The sequence below is a fragment of the Hemibagrus wyckioides genome, linkage group LG09 (genome assembly GCF_019097595.1).
Source record: "Hemibagrus wyckioides isolate EC202008001 linkage group LG09, SWU_Hwy_1.0, whole genome shotgun sequence".
Taxonomy (NCBI): Eukaryota; Metazoa; Chordata; class Actinopteri; order Siluriformes; family Bagridae; genus Hemibagrus; species Hemibagrus wyckioides.
In genome coordinates this window covers 8,944,152-8,966,490 of record NC_080718.1, presented here as the reverse complement: position 1 = coordinate 8,966,490, position 22,339 = coordinate 8,944,152, and the positions used below count along the sequence as shown (strand labels likewise).

At 36.6% G+C, this 22,339-nt stretch overlaps 1 protein-coding gene across 1 annotated transcript; it reads left to right on the top strand.

The window, feature by feature from the left end:
• Positions 1–1,701: 1,701 nt before the first annotated feature.
• On the top strand, positions 1,702–21,064 carry scfd1 (sec1 family domain containing 1). The gene is made up of 25 exons (XM_058399721.1): positions 1,702–1,786; positions 3,277–3,347; positions 3,457–3,545; positions 3,649–3,739; positions 3,916–4,038; positions 5,457–5,544; positions 6,500–6,589; positions 7,404–7,459; positions 7,654–7,739; positions 8,119–8,218; positions 8,829–8,968; positions 9,265–9,355; positions 9,488–9,561; positions 9,768–9,849; positions 9,973–10,069; positions 10,700–10,770; positions 11,791–11,870; positions 12,001–12,063; positions 12,159–12,234; positions 14,855–14,908; positions 18,791–18,843; positions 19,063–19,096; positions 19,925–19,990; positions 20,089–20,157; positions 20,859–21,064. The coding sequence occupies exons 1-25, from the start codon at positions 1,756–1,758 to the stop codon at positions 20,880–20,882; spliced, it is 1,899 nt and encodes a 632-aa protein (XP_058255704.1). The 5' UTR covers positions 1,702–1,755; the 3' UTR covers positions 20,883–21,064.
• The last annotated feature ends 1,275 nt before the right edge of the window (positions 21,065–22,339 follow it).

Genomic DNA, 22,339 nt, shown 5'->3' with positions numbered 1-22,339 from the left:
ATACTTAATACTCTCTCTCTCTCTCTCTCTTAACTCTTTCTGTTGAGCTACACATGCTTCTACTGAGCTCCCACTGTGACCGCTTTTTCTCTCTGAGCATGCCTGATCTATCCTGATGCCCTACTTCTGGTTGGAGTCTTGACACTTGGCAGTGCACTCTCCTGCTGGGAATGGCTCTATGTGGACAACCTACGAAACTGCTGTGGATTTAACCACTTGGAGACTATTGTGTAAATGATTGTGTAAAATGGAAAATGAACTAAGAAATTATGCTGATCAAGAGCTCTTGGTTGCACAACTCCACTTGACTAAACTGTTGTAGAAAGGACATTATAATTTATAATCTCACTTTCCAGTGACACCCAAATGGGGATGGGTTCCCTTTTTAGTCTGGTTCTTCTCAAGTTTTTTTTCTCATATCATGTCAGGGAGATTTTCCTTTCCACTGCTGCCTCATGCTTGCTCATTAGGGATAAATATTAATTTAATTTGAAATTAAAATAAGTCTACTCAGCTGATTGCACTAATTGTTCCCAGGACCATATTTTGAATTCTTTCATGAATTTGCAGATCTTAAACCTGGTTGTTTGTTCAGTAAAAGCATTCATTTTTTGAAGATGTTACTACTCAGAAGAACATTCAGATTAAATATAGAACATATAGTCACATTTCCTCAGTCTGAAGATATCTCAGATTATTAACTCATTTTATTTAAAATGAGGTATATTAGTCATATGAATTTGCTGATATCAGGTCAAACATATATTTGTAAGCTACTGCATATAGTTTCATCAGTAATCTCCCAGCTTTGATCTGATTACCATCTGACCCCACACTGAATGCTTATAGTCAGTGCTCCAGTAGATAATGTTGTTCAAATTAAAAGAAAAATAATTAAAGTGGAAAAACTAGCACCCTGATATAATGATCACACACACAAACACACCTTAAAACAGATCACCTGAAAATTAGAACGCAAATGGCAAACTAAATTGTATTTCAAACAACATGGGAGGAGAGCCTCCTGAACTACAGAAAGTCTCTTAGTGCTGCTAGACCATCCTGATGCTCTGCTTTTGGTTGGAGTTTTCAAAAACCACTTGCTGCTGAGGATGATGGCCAAATACGACAACCTAATGATCAATGAGATAAATGTGGATGGAATTACGCATTCCTGGCAATTATGCTATAAAGCTTAAGTTGTTAGGCAGCAGTAATAATAATAAGTGGTAGTGATAGAAACAATTGTCACTGTATAATATTTTTGTATATATTATATGCATAATATATGTTGTGTATGCATTTTATCTACCACAACTATTCACACGAGCTAAAAGGTCAGTATCAACTCTAGGTCATGAAGCATGAGTTGATTTTGATGGTTCAGCACAAATTGGTTCTGGTATTGCTCTGTTTTCCATCTAAATGTAAAAGTATTTCAGCACACAATAGCATCATGTAAATCAACCATTCTGACACTTCACGGTTACACACATATTTCACTATGGTAAAGGAGTGTGTTCATGATGGGAACAACAAGAAGCAGTCTTAAAAGCTCATCAATATAAAATCCAGAAAGAGTCACTTGTGTTATGAACACTCAGGTCAGATGCGCTGGATTTTGGCTATGAAGAAGTTTCAGAGTTATTTCTTTAACTTTGTTTGACTAGCAGCAGCGCGGCCGTTAGATGACGCTGTGCGCGCGTGCCTAGTTGCCACGTCACCCACCAACCTGTCAGGGCATAAATAGTAAAGATGGCGGCCTCCATCCGGGAAAAACAGACAGGTCTGTTAATTTCTTGGTTAAATATTTTAGAAAGTGTATAGCGTTTATGATATTTAGCCTAAGGAACTTGTATTTAAAATGAACCTCCGAAGCCTTTTATAACTATCAATAAATCTAGCGTGTTGTACTTTCGAGTTCCTCAGCCAGCTACCATTCTGGTCAGGTTGCTAAATGCATAGCCGACTTATAATAAGCTACCGACTTCCTAAAATGTTAAAATAGTTTTGCGCTTTCAACGAGCTAACTGCTGCTGATTCCTAAAAAGTGCTTAAAACACACGTAGTAGTATGGATATATTCACTTCAGTGTTACAGGTTTGGCTAGCTTGCTAATCAAAACATCTGAGACTCGTTGATTTCTTCGGTATTTTACACGTATTCCAAAATCTCCTGGATTTTAAATAACAATCTGACTATTAGCTATGAAGATGAAGAAGACTGAATTACGACAGGACTGTAAAGACGCAGCTGCAATATGTAACCCACAGGATATGTGACGTATTTCATAAAACGGAGCAATTTCCGGGAACAATATTTGGAAGATATGGAAAGACGCGTGAAATCTGCTTTTCTTCATTCCCGACGAGTTTAACTGCAACAAATAAACATTAGCTTCCTTTCGGAATGAAATATCTTATCTGTAAGATCTAGTTCATGAATATACACAGTATATAGTGATAAACCTGTAAGACAAACACTAAGAACTGACCCCCTGGTGGGTAACTAAAAATTAGTCACCACTACACATATCTAGAGGTCTTTGAAGCACATCAGAATTTTCTGCTGCAGTTTAATATAATCTTGTCTTGTCTTTGCACTGTTTGCACCTAGTTGCACTTTGTGTAGCTAAGACAAACTTCTGTCCTAGCTCTGTGTTGTTCTGTTTGTTGTATGTTGTTTATGTAGCACCAGGGTCCTTGTTTCATTTTTCTATGTACTGTGTCAGCTATATGTGGTTGAAATGACAATAAAAGCTTCTTCACTTGACTTCTATTTGCCAAGCCGAATAAGAATAGGGGTGGCATGGGGGTGCAGTAGGTAGCTTTGTTAGTCCCTGGTTTGATCCCGAGGGGTTAATATTTGACTTAATGTTTCTATGCCATTTCACGTGGATCTTGGTGTGGATTTCGTCTGTGTTCTCCAGTTCCTCCCCTGTCCAAAATTCAAGTAATTGTTTTGCCTAAATTAAATTGTCCCTAAATGTGAAAGAATGTGAAAATGTGCATGTGAGGTCCTATAATGGACTGGTGCCTCTTTGAAATTCCCCTGCCTTTCACTCAGGGATCCCAGAGTAGGCTCATGATCAACCATTGTCCTGACCAGGATAAAGAGTTTACTGATGAATGAATGGTTAAGAAAGACAAATTGCTTTAGAATGTTCAGGAATTTTCTTTTGTTATATTAAATAACTATACGTTCTTCAATATGCAGTTTATAGTAAAATAATTGTCGTTGATTTAATAATTAATTATGGTACTATTCTTTCCTTAGCTGCCTTGAAGCGCATGTTAAACTTTAATGCACCACCTTTAAAAAACACTGCAGCTGAACCAGTGTGGAAGGTAAGGGATTTTACTCCTGCTCTCTACATACTATATAATCCTTGTTAATTATGGAAAATTACAGGAGTAGCATGTTTTATATTTAACTGCTGCTTGTTTATTTGTTCAGGTACTTATATATGATCGCTTTGGTCAAGATATCATCTCTCCCCTTCTCTCTGTGAAAGAGTTAAGAGACATGGGAATCACTCTCCACCTGTAAGAAGCTCAAATAATGCTATAAAATAAAATAAAAGTTCTACAGACTTTTATCTTTGATCACTCTGATAGTTCTGAGTGTCTTTTTTGCTTTGTTTTCCAGATTATTACACTCAGACAGAGATCCTATTCCAGATGTTCCTGCCATTTATTTTGTGATGCCCACAGAGGAGAACATAGACAGGATATGTCAAGTAAACATTATTATTATAACTATAAGGTTAAATAATTTTTAAATTGGTCCATTGTGGATGCCAAACTTCAGAACCAGAATCTTTAGCACACACCAAGGCTTGAAACCTTTGGTTGCTATCTTTGAATGTACATGAAACATTTACTGACTTTGTTTCAATTACTTTAAAACTTGCAGGACCTGCGAAACCAACTCTATGAGTCGTACTACCTGAACTTCATCTCTGCAATCTCCAGAAGCAAACTGGAAGACATAGCAAGTGCAGCTCTTGCAGCAAATGCTGTAAATCAGGTGACCAAAGTAAGTCAAATAAGGTTGTACTATTACTCCAGTGTCTGTCCAGTAATTTCAGTGCTGTGCACAAGTCTTAGGCCCCCTTTCTTAGTGCAAATTTTGGTATATATGTATTTATTGACTTCTGATGAATGCTGCTGGGTTTTGCATGCATAAAAAAGCCAATGTAAAAGTCAAAGTCTCCAAAATAACTGTGCCAGATTATCCAAGATGTCCAGTTTCTATTTAACACTGAAACTACTGATGTCTTTTTTAAAAAAAGCAATGGATTGTCACACTAAATATCAGCTTTGTTTACTGTTCTTTATGCGATTTTTTTTTTAATGTGAAAAATGTTTAATTTGATTATATTTGCTTATAAATATTTCATTTGCACACTTACTTATACTTATGACTACTGTATGACAGCTCTTTCTGCTAAATGCAACAATTTTTGTTTATTTCCTGTAATTGTTAATAAGCCGTTGTTGACACAGTTGAATCCCCGTTTTCAACACCACTATTAATTTGGTAACTCTTATTAAGTGGTGCATGAAAAAAATTAGCAAAAAAGAATATCAACAGTGTATAGCAGGGATCTTCAGTCTTATCCACAAAATATGTGGCTGCAGGCTTTAATTACAGCTAAATTGGAGACACACTTGTTAGTCGACTGGAGACTAATATAAACTGAATGACAAGTGAAATCAGATACGTCAGAATGAAGGCTTGAACCCGCACTGGCCGTTTTTGAATAAGATTGAGTACCATTTATTTGTAGTATCAACCACAGCATTATCCGGTGCCTCTAATAAATTCAACCAAACACATAAAAAGTATCCTTATTTTAAATATGATTTATTCCTCTTATACCACAGAAATCTGCCAGGGAATTATATTTTAATTTTACATAAATAAATAAATGATGCATCGTATTGTCAACAATTTATAGTTGCATATGATGTCATAATCACGATATAGTGCAAAATATGATGGTTCCTATTATCACTTAAGTTATAGCAGCTATTCTTTCCCTCACCAGTCTTTATTTTTTCTCTTTAAAGTTAAAAGACAAAAAAGTGTTTTATTATATTGCCAAGAAACAAGAGTCCTCTGTCCTGAAGCGTTTCCCATTGTGCCTTAAGTGTCTCTCTCCATAAATGTTAAATAAATACCTCCAAACTTTACCATCTCAATTATCATACAGTTTTTTTGTTTTTTTTTAATAATATGATTTAATCTGCTGCTTTGTTTATTGGGTGTATATTATGTGAAGAAAAGTTCCTGTGATTTAGCCATTACCAAAAAACAATAGCATGTTATAATAAGCATGTAAATGTAAACATTCCAGCTGGTTATTCCAGCTGTTATATCTGGTTTGAGATTTCAGGAGTGGGAGTGCCTTGATGTACAGAACACGTTCTATTGTTTTTGTTTTTCTGTAGGTGTTTGATCAGTATTTGAACTTCATAACACTAGAAGATGACATGTTTGTCCTCTGCAATCAAAACAAAGAACAGATATCCTATCACGGTGAGCTGTATGCTAGACATATATGTACACACTGCTCTGTTCTTCTGTAATCAGATTTTGTTACCTGTATGATTTTGTTAGATTGCATTACATATACCTTTGTATGGCATGACCTCCAGGCTAAGGTCAATATAAGACAGTGCTCATAGTAAATTTCATAAGACACCTTCAATTTGTCTTGAATAAATTTTAAATGATTTGAAAATATTTATCATCATATATCAAATATGTCTTATAGACATTTTTAAAGCAATGTCTTTAAACTTTGTCAAACTTATGCAAAAGGGATTTTTCTTTTCTCTCATAATGCATGTAATTTAGGAATGTGTTGTCAAGGAATTTTGGCAACAACTACTTTATGTAAAAAAAAATATTGAATTGATTATTGCACATACACATGTAGTGCAGGATACTCTGCCACTCTGCAAAATGTGTAAAGCCAGATATTTGACCTCCATTGAAGGCAAGCACATGCTGACAAGAAGGCAAAAGAGTATGTGATAAAAGCTTCAAAAATGAGCGAGTGATAAAGTGACTAGCATTTTCATCTGATTCCCATTGAGAACCTATAGCAAATCATCAAACGACAAAACTGTGAGATATTATTTCAACATAATCATGAGTCATAATTTTGATAAATTGTTTACATATAAATAATGCAGAAGCATGTTTTTGTGATTTTTTTTTTTAGATAATGTATTTTCTAGGTAATGGATATGACGCATTTGCTGTACATGTCTGTGTGAAGCTGTTACTAGTGAAACAGTAATAAATTAGAAAGAGCATACCTGTAATTTGCCATGTTAGCTGGCACTAATGTCAGAGCTGTGCTGTTGTAGAGCATTAATTACCTTTCAAGAATACCTTTCAGATACAAGTTCAACCTGCACATTTCACCTTTAAGCAAATGAAAGTGTTTCACTAGAGGCTGACAAAACTACTGACCTTCTTTCAGCAATCAATAAACCGGATATTATGGACACCGATATGGAGGCTATAATGGACACCATTGTTGACAGTCTCTTCTGCTTCTTTGTCACTCTTGGTAAATAGTACTTATATATTGCAAAGACTATGTGTATATTTATACTTTGAAAAAACACCATTAAGCTATGATTTCATCTATCAAAACACTTTTCATAATTGTGATTTAATTTATCAAATCAGTCTATGTATAAATATTGAATAAATAAATGTTGGGATTTTCTTTACATTGGGTTAGAGATCTACACTAATGCACAGATGTTTTATTACTAAATTACATAGACTTTATTATAACTATGCTAAACAACTTGTATACTGTTATTTTGCTAATCGTTCCTAACAGAAATATTAGTTCATGTACAACTGTGCAGTTTTGTTTTTTGGATTAAAAAAAAGACTCAGGAATCCTAAATGGGTGAGGGTCTAACTGAAAAAAAAAGTTGCAGGGAAGGTATAATTGGGTATAATTGGATTTTTTTGTTATTAATAAATATTAACTAACACCATTTCTACTCTGTGATAAAATGTCACATTTACCAGTAAAAGGTATGAAATGTAATAGGTGTATATGACGTATGTCTCTGATTAACGTGTTTTATACTGCTAAATGGTTTATTATTATTACTATTATTATTATTATTATTATTATATGAAGGCAATTTTTTACCAAAGATATTTTAAAGATGGTATCATTGTTAAATAATGGAAAATGGAAATAAGTTTAGTTTACTTTTGAAGTGATTTCACTATTATCTCTACATTTGAAATGCAAAAATAAATCAGCCCCTGGAACATTCTTGTGTGCCTTGGAAAAAGTGTGCAAAGCCTAATGTGCCCTCCTTTTGGCAAGTGATTGGGATTTCCTGTTTCCCTAGGTGCTGTTCCAATAATCAGATGTCCAAGAGGAAACGCAGCTGAAATGGTAGCTGTGGTAAGCTGCTGTCTCACCTTTCAAGCCATGAAAGCTGGTCTGAGGAATCTTTGTCTTCTCTGTACCCCTGAATAAAGACTCATTTTTATGGGTCTTCAACTTAGAATTTATTTTGGCTATTAAATGCTGCCTGTATGCAGTGGCTGTGGATCTATAAACTACTTTGAACATTACTCTCTTTATTGTTTTTGCAGAAACTTGACAAGAAACTGAGAGAGAATTTGCGAGATGCTCGTAACAGCTTGTTTACTGGTGATAGCATGGGCACAGGACAATTTAGGTGAGACACACACACACACCTACACAAAAACGTGCATGACAAGTGTATTCATTCAATTACCTTTAAGTAAATAATTTATTGTCTAGGGGATAATCCCCAAAGAAACTCCAGAAATCCAGCTAGATTTTTCTTTGGCCACATTCACTCATTGGAGTTTTAGTATACCCTAAAATTAAATAGAAATAAAAGTGCAATCCATCCTACCCAGCTCCCAACCTTTTGAAGCTCAGAGAAAGATCCTGTAGAGATTGCATTTACTGCTGAACCAAAGAACTGAAGCCCAGAGAAGGACAGATTAATCATTTGCTATTTTCTCATTCCATTTTTTGCACCATTTTTTTGTCCCTCTTCTTTTCTGTCTGCACTTCAATTCTCGTAGTTTCCAGAGGCCGTTATTTGTTCTTGCCGACCGCAACCTGGATCTTGCTACCCCACTCCATCACACATGGACCTACCAAGCTCTCATTCATGACGTCTTGGTAAGCAAAGATGTCAAAGAAACTCATAGTATCCATCATTAGCATAATACCATTAGTTTGTTCAAACAAGTCTGCCAGGTTCTCTATCTATTTTTTCCTCCCAAAATGGAAAATGCAATTTCTTCCAAGCCATATGGAAAGATGAAGCTATTGCCATTTGCAGTTATCATTTGTATGAAAAAAATATTTCATTGAGCTTGGAATATAAGCACCAAGCTGTTGGTGTGCGCCAAAGAACATAAATACTTGATTTTTTTTCAGAATCTTTCAAAAAAACACTTAACGGGATATGTCTCCAGGTCTGGACAGAACTGTTAAAGTTATAATGAAGGATAATGAAGGTGGCATTTTTTGCCCATGGTGTTGTCATTGTCATGAATTGATGTGTTGAAAATATTATAACACATGATGAGAGCTGTCATGTGTGAACACGTTTTTAGCGTATGATGATCTTTATCTAACATTAAATATTATTATATGACAAGATATGTGAGCAGGGAAAAATCAGCATTTGCATTTTTTCTAGTATCTAAATGCCCTTTGACATTATGCTTATGCATAACATGCAAGATTAATGCCATGTAACATAGCTTGTGTGCATGTGTATCAGGACTTCCATCTGAACAGGGTCAGTCTGGAGGAATCTGCAGGATCAGAAGTTAGCCCAGCTGGGGCACGGCCCAAAAAAAAGAACATAAAGAGCTACGATCTCACTGCTGCAGACAAATTTTGGCAGAAGCACAAAGGAAGGTGTGTAACTAATGTTCTTAAATCTTGCTGTAATATGCTGGTATGCTGGCAATATATATAAATATATATTAAAAATATATAAGTAATCTCTGCTGTATGAGCTGTAATAGGTTAAGGTAAATTTAAACAGATAGGTCCCAAACTGTGATTTTAATGAGTTTGTTTTAGTGTGTCAGCATAAGTTGAGATTTTACTCAAAAATCTTTTGCTTCATTACCTTTAATTAACCAATTTTATCTCTTCTGAAAAATATCCTTGGCTTTATGTGCTGAGCACACTCATGTTCATTGTTTCAGCCCATTCCCTGAGGTTGCAGAATCGGTGCAGGAGGAGTTGGATACATACAGAGCCCAGGAGGATGAAGTTAAACGTCTCAAGAGCATCATGGTAGGTACAAAGAAGTTGCTTCTTAAGCAGTTACTCCAGTTAGTACATGGATTGTTTCGCCATTGAATGTTTCGCCATTGAATTTATTGTCGAGTTCCGACAACACCACTGATATTTTGGTTTTCTCTGAAGGGCTTAGAAGGGGAAGATGAGGGAGCCATTAGCATGTTGTCAGATAACACTGCCAAACTTACCTCAGCTGTCAGGTGAGACAATGAGAAGTTCCACTCCAAAAAAGCTTGATTTACTCTACTGGATAAAAGGATTAATCCATACCTAATAAGTATAAAATTTACCTTGTTCTGTATGGTAATGTTATACAATTCATATAACAAAGACAGACCTAATCAGACCTAATGTGGCCTCTAATATCTGTATTCTTGTGTAACCAACAATTTCTGTCCCCAATCAGTTCTCTTCCTGAGCTTTTAGAGAAAAAGAGACTGATTGACCTCCACACCAATGTTGCTACAGCGGTTTTGGACCACATTAAGGTGAGTATTATACAAGAGAAAATGTTTCCCAAGACAAACTGATGCTGTATTGGCTGCAAATGTAGGTGTTTCAGTTTCATTTATATATGTGACTACTGACTGATATTTATGTTCTGTCTGTAGTCTCGCAAACTGGATGTATACTTTGAGTATGAGGAGAAGCTAATGAGCAAGTCCACTCTGGATAAATCTCTGCTGGACATTATCAGTGACCCTGATGGTGAGCTTCTTTTACGTTAAGCAATAGGCCTATCCTACCTACTAATCTTGTTTTGGCTGTGGTTTCCTTATAAATTATAACTGCTTATAGATGTGTTCTTCAAAGAATAATTATATGAGGTCAAATAAAACCAAACGATTAAGTAACTTGGGCATTAAACCCCGTAATAGAAAATGAATCTATCTTCATTTTCCCCTGTTTTCATCTGCAAAAAGTATCTGTTCGTGAGCAGAAGCTTTTAAGGTGTTCACTGATGCTAGCTGAGTATAGGATGTATTTTTCCTTTTGTCACTGTTGAGTTTTTTGAGGTTTTTGAAGACTTATATTGATCTTCCCAGGCTCTTTAAATTCATAGGTTTGTGATATATACAGGTATGATATAGGTTTATGATATGATTTATACTGATATATGCAGGAGCCTTTTAACTAGCATAACCATAATAATAATTATGTAGTTTGCCAATTTGTAAACTATAGAGAGCTCCATTTTTCTGCGTATAAAGTTTTTATTGGCTGTTTTGGGAAAAATCCTGCTTTCCTCTCACAGTCCATTCAGCTCTTAAAATAAATCTTGTGAATTATTACTGGACAGGAAACCTTTAATGATGGATTTTTAATTTTTGTTGGTAGCTGGAACACCAGAGGATAAGATGAGACTTTTCCTGATCTACTATATCACCTCCCAGCAGCCTCCATCTGAGGTAAAATTACATACTTCTTATCCTCCAGTCTCCCTAGATTGTTTGGGCCCACAGCAGCACAGTGTTTTTTAAAGATGGCTTGTGGTAGGCTCTCCTGGTGTGCACTTTCGGTAAAAGATTTATTGTAATTAGCGGTAGATGCATGGGTGCCTATGTGTAACACAGAACCAAGCCAAACACAGTATGTGTGCTCCATGCGATACCATTTCTGTGTTCTTAAAACCTATTTTCAGATCCTGCTCAAAAGCCTTGTTGTTCTTTGGTTCAGGTTTGAGGAACACTGACACCCTTTGATGTCATAGCCAGGCTTTATTACTCTTGTAGCCAATAATGCAGGATTGTTCTACTCATGGCAAGGCCTCTTCTGCTGGATGTTACTCACCCGGACAGAAGTATGATAGTGTGACTTCTCTCCAGTCTTCAGAGGTAGTGGCAGGAGCCAAGAGCTCCTGACCCTAGACTGGGCAGTGTCCAGACTCTGCCTCCACAACATTGACCACAGATTACCCCTAGAGCTTAGGAAGTATTCTGGCCAGCACTATGGGTAGAGACCCCTGCTGTCCATGATTATCATGTTGATCAATGCAGGCTACTTTAGAATGTCGTCTTCAAAAGGGGATGTTGTGTTTATAGGACAAACAGCCAAAGTTGAGCAGGAAATCTTGTCCCACATTTTCTGGTATCCTTCCTTTCATCTGTATCTCTCTGAAGCTCATTGTTTTTGGCACTTTGCTCAAACTCTGCCATTTTTTGTTTGCCTTCTGTGTAAGTAATGATGTTGGTGAAATCAAAATGGTTTTCTTGTTGATGTGGTGTAAACTAAAATGTTTCTAAAAGGGTTGGGGGTTTATCTTCATCCTTCATACAGCAGGGTGCTGACAGAACCTTAAAGACTATTAATCTAGGTCAAAACCATAGCTGTTGTTACTTTGGCAATAGCCTTTAAGATTCTAATCAGTTTCCTGATTTAAAAATGTTGAATAAATATTTTTTAAATCTCATACACTTTGTTCCTTGCAGGGTGACCTTGAACAATATAAGAAGGCTTTGACCGATGCTGGCTGTGACCTCTACCCCTTGAGCTACATAAAGCAGTGGAAGTGAGTTCTTGCTAGTGTCAGGCAACACATAATTATGTATCACATTTTTACAATAACTGCAGCGAATTCAACAAGAAAAATATAAGAACAGTAGTATTGCAACTTCTCTACTTATAATCTACTTTTTCAGAGCTTTCACAAAGATGGCTGCTGCACCAGCCAATTATGGTAACAGTGGAGTGAAGCCAATGGGGTATGAAGCTTTATCAAGTTATATCATTTATATTAAATCAATTAAGTCATGTTTTAGATGCATAGATTTAAAGTAGCCTGTATGTTATTTTTCAGCCTTTTTTCTAGAGTCATGAACACTGGCTCACAATTTGTCATGGAAGGTGTGAAGAACCTGGTCTTGAAACAGCATGTGAGTATAAGCCCACTGTTGTCAAGGGGGTAATCCGTCAGTTTCTCAAATAGCTTTCAACTCCTAGACAAAAATATAACCATATGTGAGTGAACTAGCACTGTGTAGCTTTGTTTATACCAACGGCTCCTAATCTTTTTCATGCTGATGACATGTTAAGGATGTGTCAACCAAACCAGCTGAAAAATATTAAAGCAAATCAAATAGAGATCACATCATGACTGTCAGTGATGGGCTGTAGGCTGTGGCACACGGTGTCACTTCACATCACTGTGTGTTTTTCTTATGACTGCTGGTGGTGCTCTTGTGCTCATTTCCACAATAGTTCAATATAATTTGTTTTAAGGCCTTTGTTAACCACAAATAATCTGCAGTGTACACCAAAAATGAAAATGTATGTTGATATTGTTGGGTTGCAGGCTATTGATACCAACCAACCATGATATTGTGGTTTTTTTCACCCTTCCTAACCCCACTTGCAGTGAAAATAACCTGGATATCTTCTTTTATGCATGTGCACACATAAACTCCAGCCACATACTGACATGATGCAGTTTGCAGAATATATAACCTCCATATATCAGTCTTTCTATTTTCTGCTCCTCTCATACCATGCTAATGTGCTAAATTAGCAGGATTTCTGCGTTTACCCAGCTATTGGTTTTGATTCTTTCCTCTTCTCATTTCTCTTCATTTGTGTCAGATTCTCCCGACTTTCTGCAAAAAAAGAGCTATCCCTCAAAATTGTCACATTATTGTTATCAGAAGGGTTCTTCTTGAAAGTGGTGCCCCAGTAGAGAGATATAATCAGCAAGGATTATCAAGCATATCAACCGGCTGGAACTGAAGGTTTTCCACCTGCCCCTCAAGTTCTTCTCCACCTAGCACAGACTCTCTTCCAGAGCTAGCCTCACTGAGAGCTAATTTAATAACAGACACACAATGTCAAGATCTAGGGAAGTGGCACCTTCACTGTGGAGGTACAGAACACTCTTTGCCTGTGCTAAGTCAGCACTTTGTGTGGTCATGTTCATGGCCTCAATACAGTCAGCAGGTTTTTGGTGCTTTTGCAATAGTGAAAAAACCCTAGTGGTTTTCTAGGTTTTGAAATTAACTCTAGTTCTTTGATAACATGAGTGCAGAATCTCATGCATAGTATCTATGCGTAGACTTCTTTGAATATGTCACTTTCCAATTCCAGGATGGGGAAGCAAATATTCGTTCTTGTGGTGTGTTGTTTGGGGTGTTTTGGTAGTATTTTATGCAAAGTTGCTTTGTTGAAATTCTCAGCAAATGTAAGGGTGGTCACTGGGTGTGCAGTGTCCTGTTCATCCCCCTTAAACAATATCTTAAGTGCCACATTGGTACCTGCTTATGGTGGGATGTAAACAGTTAGTATAATAACTGCTGTAAACTCCTAGGTAGCCAGAGTGGCTGGCACATAATGTGTTCCATATTGGGAGAACAAAAGGTCTTGAGTGTTAGTACATTCTGGTGACTGCACCAAGTGTTGATCATAGCACTCCCCTTTCTTTGCTCTTAACAGAGTATTCTTTTAAGTCAGTATGGAAAAACCCTTCAAGCTTGATGGCTTTCTGGAATGTCCCCCATTGGCCAAGTTTCTGGCATATTAAATTGCAATCTCTTGTTTTTCTCTGAAGAGAATCTGCAGTCTCAGCTCACAGTGTTTGTTGTCAAGGAATAACTGGATGTTTGCTAGATCAAAACTAGGGAGTTGGAGGTCTACTAGATCCTCGTCTTAGCCTAACTAAGATGCCGGTGCTCCTTCCAGTCTCCATGTTGGGATACCTCATATATTTTTGATAGTGTTTCTTGGTCATTTTGAAGCTTGTCCTCCCCAGCATGCACAAGTTGTTGTCTCTACAACCTCTGCGCCCATCAGCAAATGGTTCCCAGCAGTGGGTTGTGTTCTGACAAACTAATTGCTAGTCTGCATGGGAGGCTCAGTGTTTTGCACAAAGTGTTTGTGCCTGAGATTTTGTTGCTGCATGAGCACACTGAAGAGGGAGGCATCTTTCTCTGTCTTTGGTGTGGGACCATAAAAAACCTGCTATAGCGGGAAAAAATGAGGCAAGTTAGCACCTGGAAGTTGAGTTGCTAGTTTGATGTGTTTAGCCAAATATCCAAGGTAGTATCTATAAAGGTAGGGTGTTCTGATTAAACAAAAAGATTTGAATGATGTGGTGCCTTGTGTGTCGTCCCTTAACTATGAGGGAGGAGGACCTCTGCCCTGACACCTGACTTTAAGTCAACTAGAGTTGGCATATTGAAATAAGGGCTTCTGAGGACTTCGCCAAGAGGCATATCCCCATTGTGAGATATCAAAACAAATGCCTGAAAGAGAACTGCACTTTTCCATTGGCCACTTGCCCATTGCCCATCCACGTTTCCAAAATGTGGACTCTGTGGAGCTAAATTGAAGCCAACAGAACTTTTAGGTTTTAGTTCATAGATACCATTTCCTTGCAGCTCACAATGCATACACACATTCACATCTAGGGACAGGTTAGCTTAGTGAGTTTTACTAGCATATTTTTGAAGGCAGGTGGTTAAATATTAGTATTTTTCTTTATCTTTTTACTCCATATTTTTTATACAGAATTTGCCGGTAACTCGGATCTTGGACAACCTGATGGACATGAAATCAAATCCGGTAAGTTATTTCTCTCAAAATTAGAGAACAATTTATAAACATTTGAATTCATCTAAACTGTTGTTCAAAATTTTAAGTAATATTAGCTGTGGGTATACCACTGTTCTACTTGCATGTTTTACAGAATAACTGAGGCACTTTAACAAAAAATGTATGTAGCATGTAAACCATTGTAGCATGAAAGAAGAGTGCAACTAAAAATTTTGAGGTGTAACAGCTGTCATTTTTAGGAAGTGTAGAGGCTCTTGCTTTGAATGGCCACAGGACATCACTAGTTTCTCATTGGCCACTGCTTTACCCATTTTGCAGTGTGACAGAGGGTATTGTCTTGCATGAAAATTGCAGGCTGATTGGAAGATGCTCACAGAGAAGGAACTGTATGTTGGCAAAGGAGGTTTGCATTCACCCTGCCATGTAGCTGTATAAGAGGCCCAGTTCCTGTTGCAGAAAACATCCCCAGACAGAGGAGAACTCTTGCAAAGTTCATTTCAGTGATGAGAGCAAGTTTGATTTATTTAAGCTTTAAGGGAAACATTATGTTCATCATCAAACAGAAATGACTGAACCCAAAGTGCGTAAAGATGTCAGTGAAAGGTAAAGTAAATCATGGTTTGGGGGTATGTTTTCATAAAGATCTCCACTGTACCTTATTTGATAATGCTAATAAATTGTATATCTGGCAGGCTGCCTCTTTATGATGTTACATAAAATTAGTAAAATAAGATAAAATAAGTAATCCTCCTATTAACATTTATTACATTTTGTGGTTACATTGAGATTTGACACAATCACTATATCTAACATTTTTATTAGATAATAGTTAGACAATTAGATTCAAGGTACAAACTATTTTTATTATAAAACTAGGTTTAATTTAAACAGAAATATGGAAAAAAGTCTTCATTTGTTGAACAGACGTTTTTTGTTCACATTCTAACACATTTAGATTTTTATTTGAGGCATTTCAGTGTAAGGTTGTCACTATGATTACAGTCATTGTCCTTTACCCCAGACTGGGATTAATGAGGTACTGTGGAACCTCTGCATATAAAGTTTGGCATACAAACGAAACGAGCGCTGACTAAGTTGTGTGTTCGTCCGGGAGCCGTTCAAAACTTGTTTGCATCAGTGGAAAGCCAAGCGAAGCCAACCAAAGCGAGTTTTTACGAATTTTACGATTTTTTTAAATCAAAAGAGTCAACCCGTGATATCAACGTTGCCTTCGGCATGCGTTCAAAAGCTACATAATTTTTTGCGCATTTTTTATTGTCCACTGTATCTGAATCATGTGGAGTATTATCAAGCTCCTTTATTCATGATGCTTTTAATTTGCTCTCTACCACATTCTAGGAACTTTAACTATTTCATATCACCAGTGGTGAATACTTATTTAATCACATACAGTTCCAAAAAATCTTAAAACAAACATTAAAGGTGCTTAAAGCACAGAGACCGGGCTTAGAGCACAGAAAGAGTCAAAGCACAGAGTCCTTTCCATGCAATCTGATCATTTCTGTTAATGTAAGCCAGGGAACACCTGCAGAGAGTGGGAAGAGAGGATGATAGGGGAAGGGGTTACAGTAAGTAGATAATAATTATTCAGATTAACAGAGCTCAAGGCTTTTGTAGTGTACCAGTAGGTCTGACGAACCCATGCAAACAGTAACTGTTTATTTCACATTAAGTGACCACTTCAGTACCCAGAGATTCCAAATATTTTAAAAGAACGTTTATAACTTCAGTTTGTAGACTGCCTAAACCAAATTATACTGGTTAGAGTAGCAGTATCTTTAAAATCTTTGTGTTGCATAACAATTATAAATTGTTAATTTACATCTGAACCACAGTATAATGAAGATAATGGTAAGGTTAGTGAAATAGTGCAGATTACCGAGTGCAAAAATAATACGAGTCTGTTAGAAGCATTCAGTTGAATTATAACATACGTCTTGCAGTCTGGGAAAACCAGTCAGATGTTTCTATGGCTCAATGGTGGCAAACATCCACAAATAACTAAAAATCATGTTTTCACCCAATGTTTCTGAGTTTTAAATATTTTAAGCTGATGTTTGATATAAAACCTAGAATGACTTGGATATGCTGGACTAGCCTGTCAGTCAGTAGGTGTTGTATAAAGGTCAGAGATTTCATTATTATAACCTATTGTGTCTTATTTATAACATATGATATTAAATGCAAGTTATATTTATAAGCAGGTGATTTAGTCAGAATTAAGATTTTGAATGTTTTCTAGATTTTAAATTTTTTGGTCTAACCATTTTCATTTTTTGGTGTTGAGTTTACATTGTGATTGAGAATATAAATAGAAAGACATTTCAATTCAGAAAAGTTGTTTTCAGACCTATATAAAAAGTAGAAATTGCCAAAATGACACCATGTGGAAGGTTTTATCAGGCTACAGTTTGGTAGCCTGAGAACCTTTCACATGGTGTTATTTTGGCATTTTCTATTTTTTTTTATATTCACATGGTGTCATTTTGGCATTTGCATATTATAAGTACACTAAAATAACATCTATTTTGTTTAGTAAATATCTCAGAGTACAAAAACCCAACTACTTAATACATATATAGTGTGTATACTATAGATACTTGTCATTCAGAACTGAAACAGTAAGGTGAGAAGGCTCTGCGTTTTCATAATGTCACTCTGATTCCTTAAATCCAGAAGCTTTTGGACCTCATGAGCTTTTGTTGGTAGAGAAATTCCCGTTTAGCACATTGCTTCATTTTAAGTTATTGTTGGACTGTTTTAAAGGAAAAGTCTGCCTTTGAAAATGTCTCTTAACTGCTGAGGTTGTGTCTCTAACTGCCGGGGGTGTGATTGATGCTAATCTTTTATAAATGTGGAATTGTATACAGAGGATATGATGTGGCAAATTTTCAACAACCTTCCAGTAATAAGACTAGGAGCTCCATTCAAATGAGTCATATTAGTCATTAGTCATAAGTCATATCATAGTCTCCCAGAATGACATTTTCAGAACAATTTTGATGGGTCAACCTTTGTAATGTTTTAATTCTGATACCAGGACTAAATCATCCACTCTGTGTCTTATCACGTATCACTATTGGAATCTATCTATAAATATTTTCAACTAGATGATTCTGGCTCTCTAGGTACCACACTTGCAGCTTTCCTCTGCTGGTCCTCTTTCAAAAAGCTACAGATTATGTTATTCCAGTCTCAGAACCTGAGTGTACACTTGAATCAGACACATAAATATTATAATTTTCTTAGCTGCTGAATATCAGAGCCCAATACAGCACGTCTATTGTTGGGGGGAAAACAGAGGGGGCGAAGTGTCCAAGTTCTAATGCTTCTGCTCACTCTTCAGATGAGAATCACAGAGACACATGTACTCAGCCTAGACCATCCAAAAATCCAATAGCACTATGAGCTATGAATAGTGTTCCCCACTTGGTATTATTGTTAGCCATCAACTGACAAAGGAGTAAACTGATAGCACAAAAATCTAGAGCATTTATCCATTTGGAAGCAACCATGGTGCTCCTCTTTCAGAGAGCTGATGGCAAAGTATTCTTTTTTTGTGGTAAAGTATGTGCGGGGAGCGGGGGATCTGCCAGGCCATGCTGACTGAGGTCTTGTGGGAGAGGAGACAGGCTTGGCCTCAGTCGATAGGGAGGATGAGTGTGGGGGAGCAAAGTCATTGTCCCGTCCCCTGAGACACTTCACTCATATTTCACAGACAAAATGGGACAGTGACGTCTGAGTCTTACTATCTGAATTCTTTAAAAGTCATTGCCCATTATATATGCCTAGAAAACATAAAGCAAGACTGATTATGCCTGATGATTTGAACTAATGTGTGTGTCATAATTTGCTGTGTTTATCTTGTAGGAAACAGATGACTACAGATACTTTGACCCAAAAATGCTTCGTGGCAGTGAAAGGTAGAGTCCTATGTACTGAAAGTGCTTCTCTGCACTGATTTGGTAGTGACATATCTGTATGAACTTCATGGCAATAATTTGTATGTTTTCTTACCCATGTTCTCTTGCCAAAATCAAGCCATGGAGCAGCATATTATTTTATTTTATAAGATACTATATATATATATATATATATAGTAATATTTGAATTCATCAACTCAGTTTATTTAATCTTTCTAGTTCCATTCCAAGGAACAAGAACCCATTTCAAGAGGTAGGTTTGACCTTTTTGTTGGTGCTTTACAAATAAACTATGTAGAATTACTGTATCTGTCATTTCCACTACTAGAAGACAATATTTAAAAGATTTACAGAAAATGTTGTGAAAAACAATCAGTGGGTGACAGTTCTGCGGGGGTGCCTTGTTGATAAGAGCGGTCAGAAGAAAATTGTTTTGAGCTGGAAGGATGTTGTAACTCAAATAATCATTCTTTACAACATTAGTGAGCAAAAAAAGCATCTCAGAATGCACAAAATATTGGACTTTGTGGTGAGTGGGCTTCACCAACATGAGAACACATCAGGTTCCACTCCTGTCAGCCAAGAAAAGGTATCTGAGGCTATCATGGGCACAGGCGCACCCAAACTGGACCGTTAAATATTAGAAAACAAATCACCCGGTCTTTTTCTATTTTTTCACTGTCCTGTTTTAATTAGTCTTCTAATTCTTGGTCTTGGCTGATAGGAGTGGAACCTGATGTGCTATCCTGTTGTTGTAGGCTCACTGCCTCAAGCGTCAATGTGGTGTGTGTTCTGAGGTGCTTTTCTGTTCACCACAGTTGTAAAGTGTGATTATTTAAGTTACTTATGACTTCATGTCAGCTCAGACCAGACTGGTCATTCTCCTCTGATCTCAATCATCAGTAAGGTGTTTTATCTGTCCATGTGCTCAGAAACTAAAGATTAAGCCTGAAAAATTGTGGTTACTCATGGTCAGAAATTTTTGTCTCTTAGAATGTTACTGTTATCACAGTGTTTCTTGTTTCTTTTATTATTAAACTTTTCATTAATCTAATATCTGAAGCTTGCTTTTTGTTTACAGGCCATTGTTTTTGTTGTTGGAGGCGGTAACTACATAGAATATCAAAATCTTGTCGACTACACAAGGGTATGTTTTTTGTTTTGTTTTTTTAATTGTAAATGGATTTCTTATCAAATGTAGCTCATGTAATGCTGATGATGGGACAATGATGATTTTCTTTGCAGACCAAGCAAGGGAAAAAGGTGATGTATGGCTGCAGTGAGCTGTTTAATGCAGCTCAGTTCCTGAAACAGGTATTATTCCGTTCCAAATGTACAAAGTCCTTGCACTACATTCATCAATTATGAATGTACATCAGCATACGTCAACAATGCATTAAGCATGAACAAAGAATTTAATGAGAAGTTGCTGTTGAATGTTTTAACTGCTTCATATCAGAATACTTCATATTCTTAGACTAACACAGGTAGCATGAAAATTACTCACAGCAGTAAGCTGTAGTAATATGTATTTAATTGTCCCTCATATTCAAGTGTAGCTTTCTGTGTGTAAGGCTTTGTGCTTCCTCAACAAACAACTGTTTACTTGTGCTGGTTTATCAGAGGACCAAAATGAGTATTTATGTCCTCTGGTAAACCAGCACAAGTAATTACACTCCCACTTCCAACAGTTATTTGGAGGGCTAATAGTTCAACCTTTTTTAAATGGTCCCTCTTGGAACGATTTGTGAAAGGAAAGAACCTGTTTCTCCTGAAGGCACACTAAAACAAAGGTGCTATACTTAACCATTTTTCTAAGATACAGTTATGCCATGTCTCTATTCCACTTTATGGAATACTGCATATGGCTGCAAACTGATCAGGCTGACCTCCTGGAACCGGAGGTCCTTTATACCTGGACCTAATAGATGCTACATCTCGTATAACTCATAACTAATATACAAGACGTAACACACACTCCACATTTACTTATTTTTTGTACTTTTTCTCCACAGCTCGCTCAACTGGGGCAGAAGTAGGTCAAATATTGGGACTCCTGCTTTCAAATCAGCTGTCAACACTTTTCCATTTATACAACATTGTCATTCTAATAAATCAACTCACTCAGTTGCTCCATATACTTTATAATGTTTAGCATACTGTTATTTAATGAAATAAATAATACATCTGTCAATAAAGTTTGAATCTCTCACAAAATGCATTTCATGTGAATTTCATGCGTTTTGAATCCGATAAACATACAAAAATGAAAGGTCAGTGAGCAGCGATCAATGCTTTGTGTTTTGATAGCAGTGACTAGAAACATTCCAGACATAGTCCTTACAGGGTTGGGAGAATAAGCACATGTGAAGCCTGTATGCTGTCATTCTTACATCTTTAACTTGTCAGTTATGGTAGCAGCAGGTGAATTCAGAAGTCTACATTCTGGGTGTCGATCATCAGAGACCCCTGAACATTCATTTTACTTCCTGAAAAGAAGAACGTCTGAACCCCCCAGAACTAACAACTAAAAGTCACTGTGGTACAAGCCTGGAAATACAACGAAAACAAAAGAATGGAACCATTTGATGTCAGTGGGTCACTGTCTTGATGCATTTATGCAAGTAAGGGAAATGCAACCAAATATTAATTGTTTAACTTTTTTGACTATATTGCTCAATATTTGCTTTAATACATCTATATGCAAATATCAGGCAATGGAAGATAAAATGTATAATAGAAAAGACATTAATCAGTTACATTATTTACTGTCCAGTGTCACCCAAATGAGGATGGGTTCCCTTCTGAGCCTGTTTCCTCTCAAGGTTTCTTCCTCATATCATCTCTTGCCACCGTCGCCACAGGCTTGCTCATCAGGGATAAAATAGTTTAATAATTTGATTTAATGTATTTTTGAAGTTTCTCTTCTTTTGTAAAGCTGCTTTGAGACAATGTTCATTGTAAAAGGCACTATACAAAATAAATTGAATTGAATTGAATATGCAGCGTGTAAAATAAGTATTGAATACATCACTATTTTCTAAATAAATCTCTAAAAGGTGCTATTGACATGAAATTTACATCAAACCATAGATGTCCACAAATTACATTATGTGTAATAATGTGGAATGACACAGGGACAAAGTATTGAACACACTTACTGAAATTTATTTAATACTTCATACAAAAGCTTTTGCTGGTAATGACAGCATCAAGATGCCTCCTGTATAGAGAAGCTAGTTGCACACATTGCTTAGGTGTGATTTTGGCCCATTCTTCCACACAAACACTTCAAATCCTGAGGGTTCTGTGGGTCTCTGGTGGTCTTTGGCTCTTGAACAACTCTTCTGATAAGTCTTTTCACTCCTCTGTCAGAAATTTTGGGAGGAACTACCTGGTTGTGGCCGGTTTATGGTGAAATGATGTTCTTTCCTCTTCTGGATTATGGCCCCAACAGTGCTCACTGGAACATTCAGAAGTTTAGAAATCCTTCTGT

Coding starts and splice junctions, on each gene's coding strand:
- scfd1 (XM_058399721.1), top strand. CDS start 1,756: ATGGCGGCCTCCATCCGGGAAAAACAGACAG. Junction 8,969..9,264: donor TGGCAGAAGCACAAAGGAAG/GTGTGTAACTAA, acceptor TCATTGTTTCAG/CCCATTCCCTGAGGTTGCAG. Junction 10,070..10,699: donor CATTATCAGTGACCCTGATG/GTGAGCTTCTTT, acceptor TTTTGTTGGTAG/CTGGAACACCAGAGGATAAG.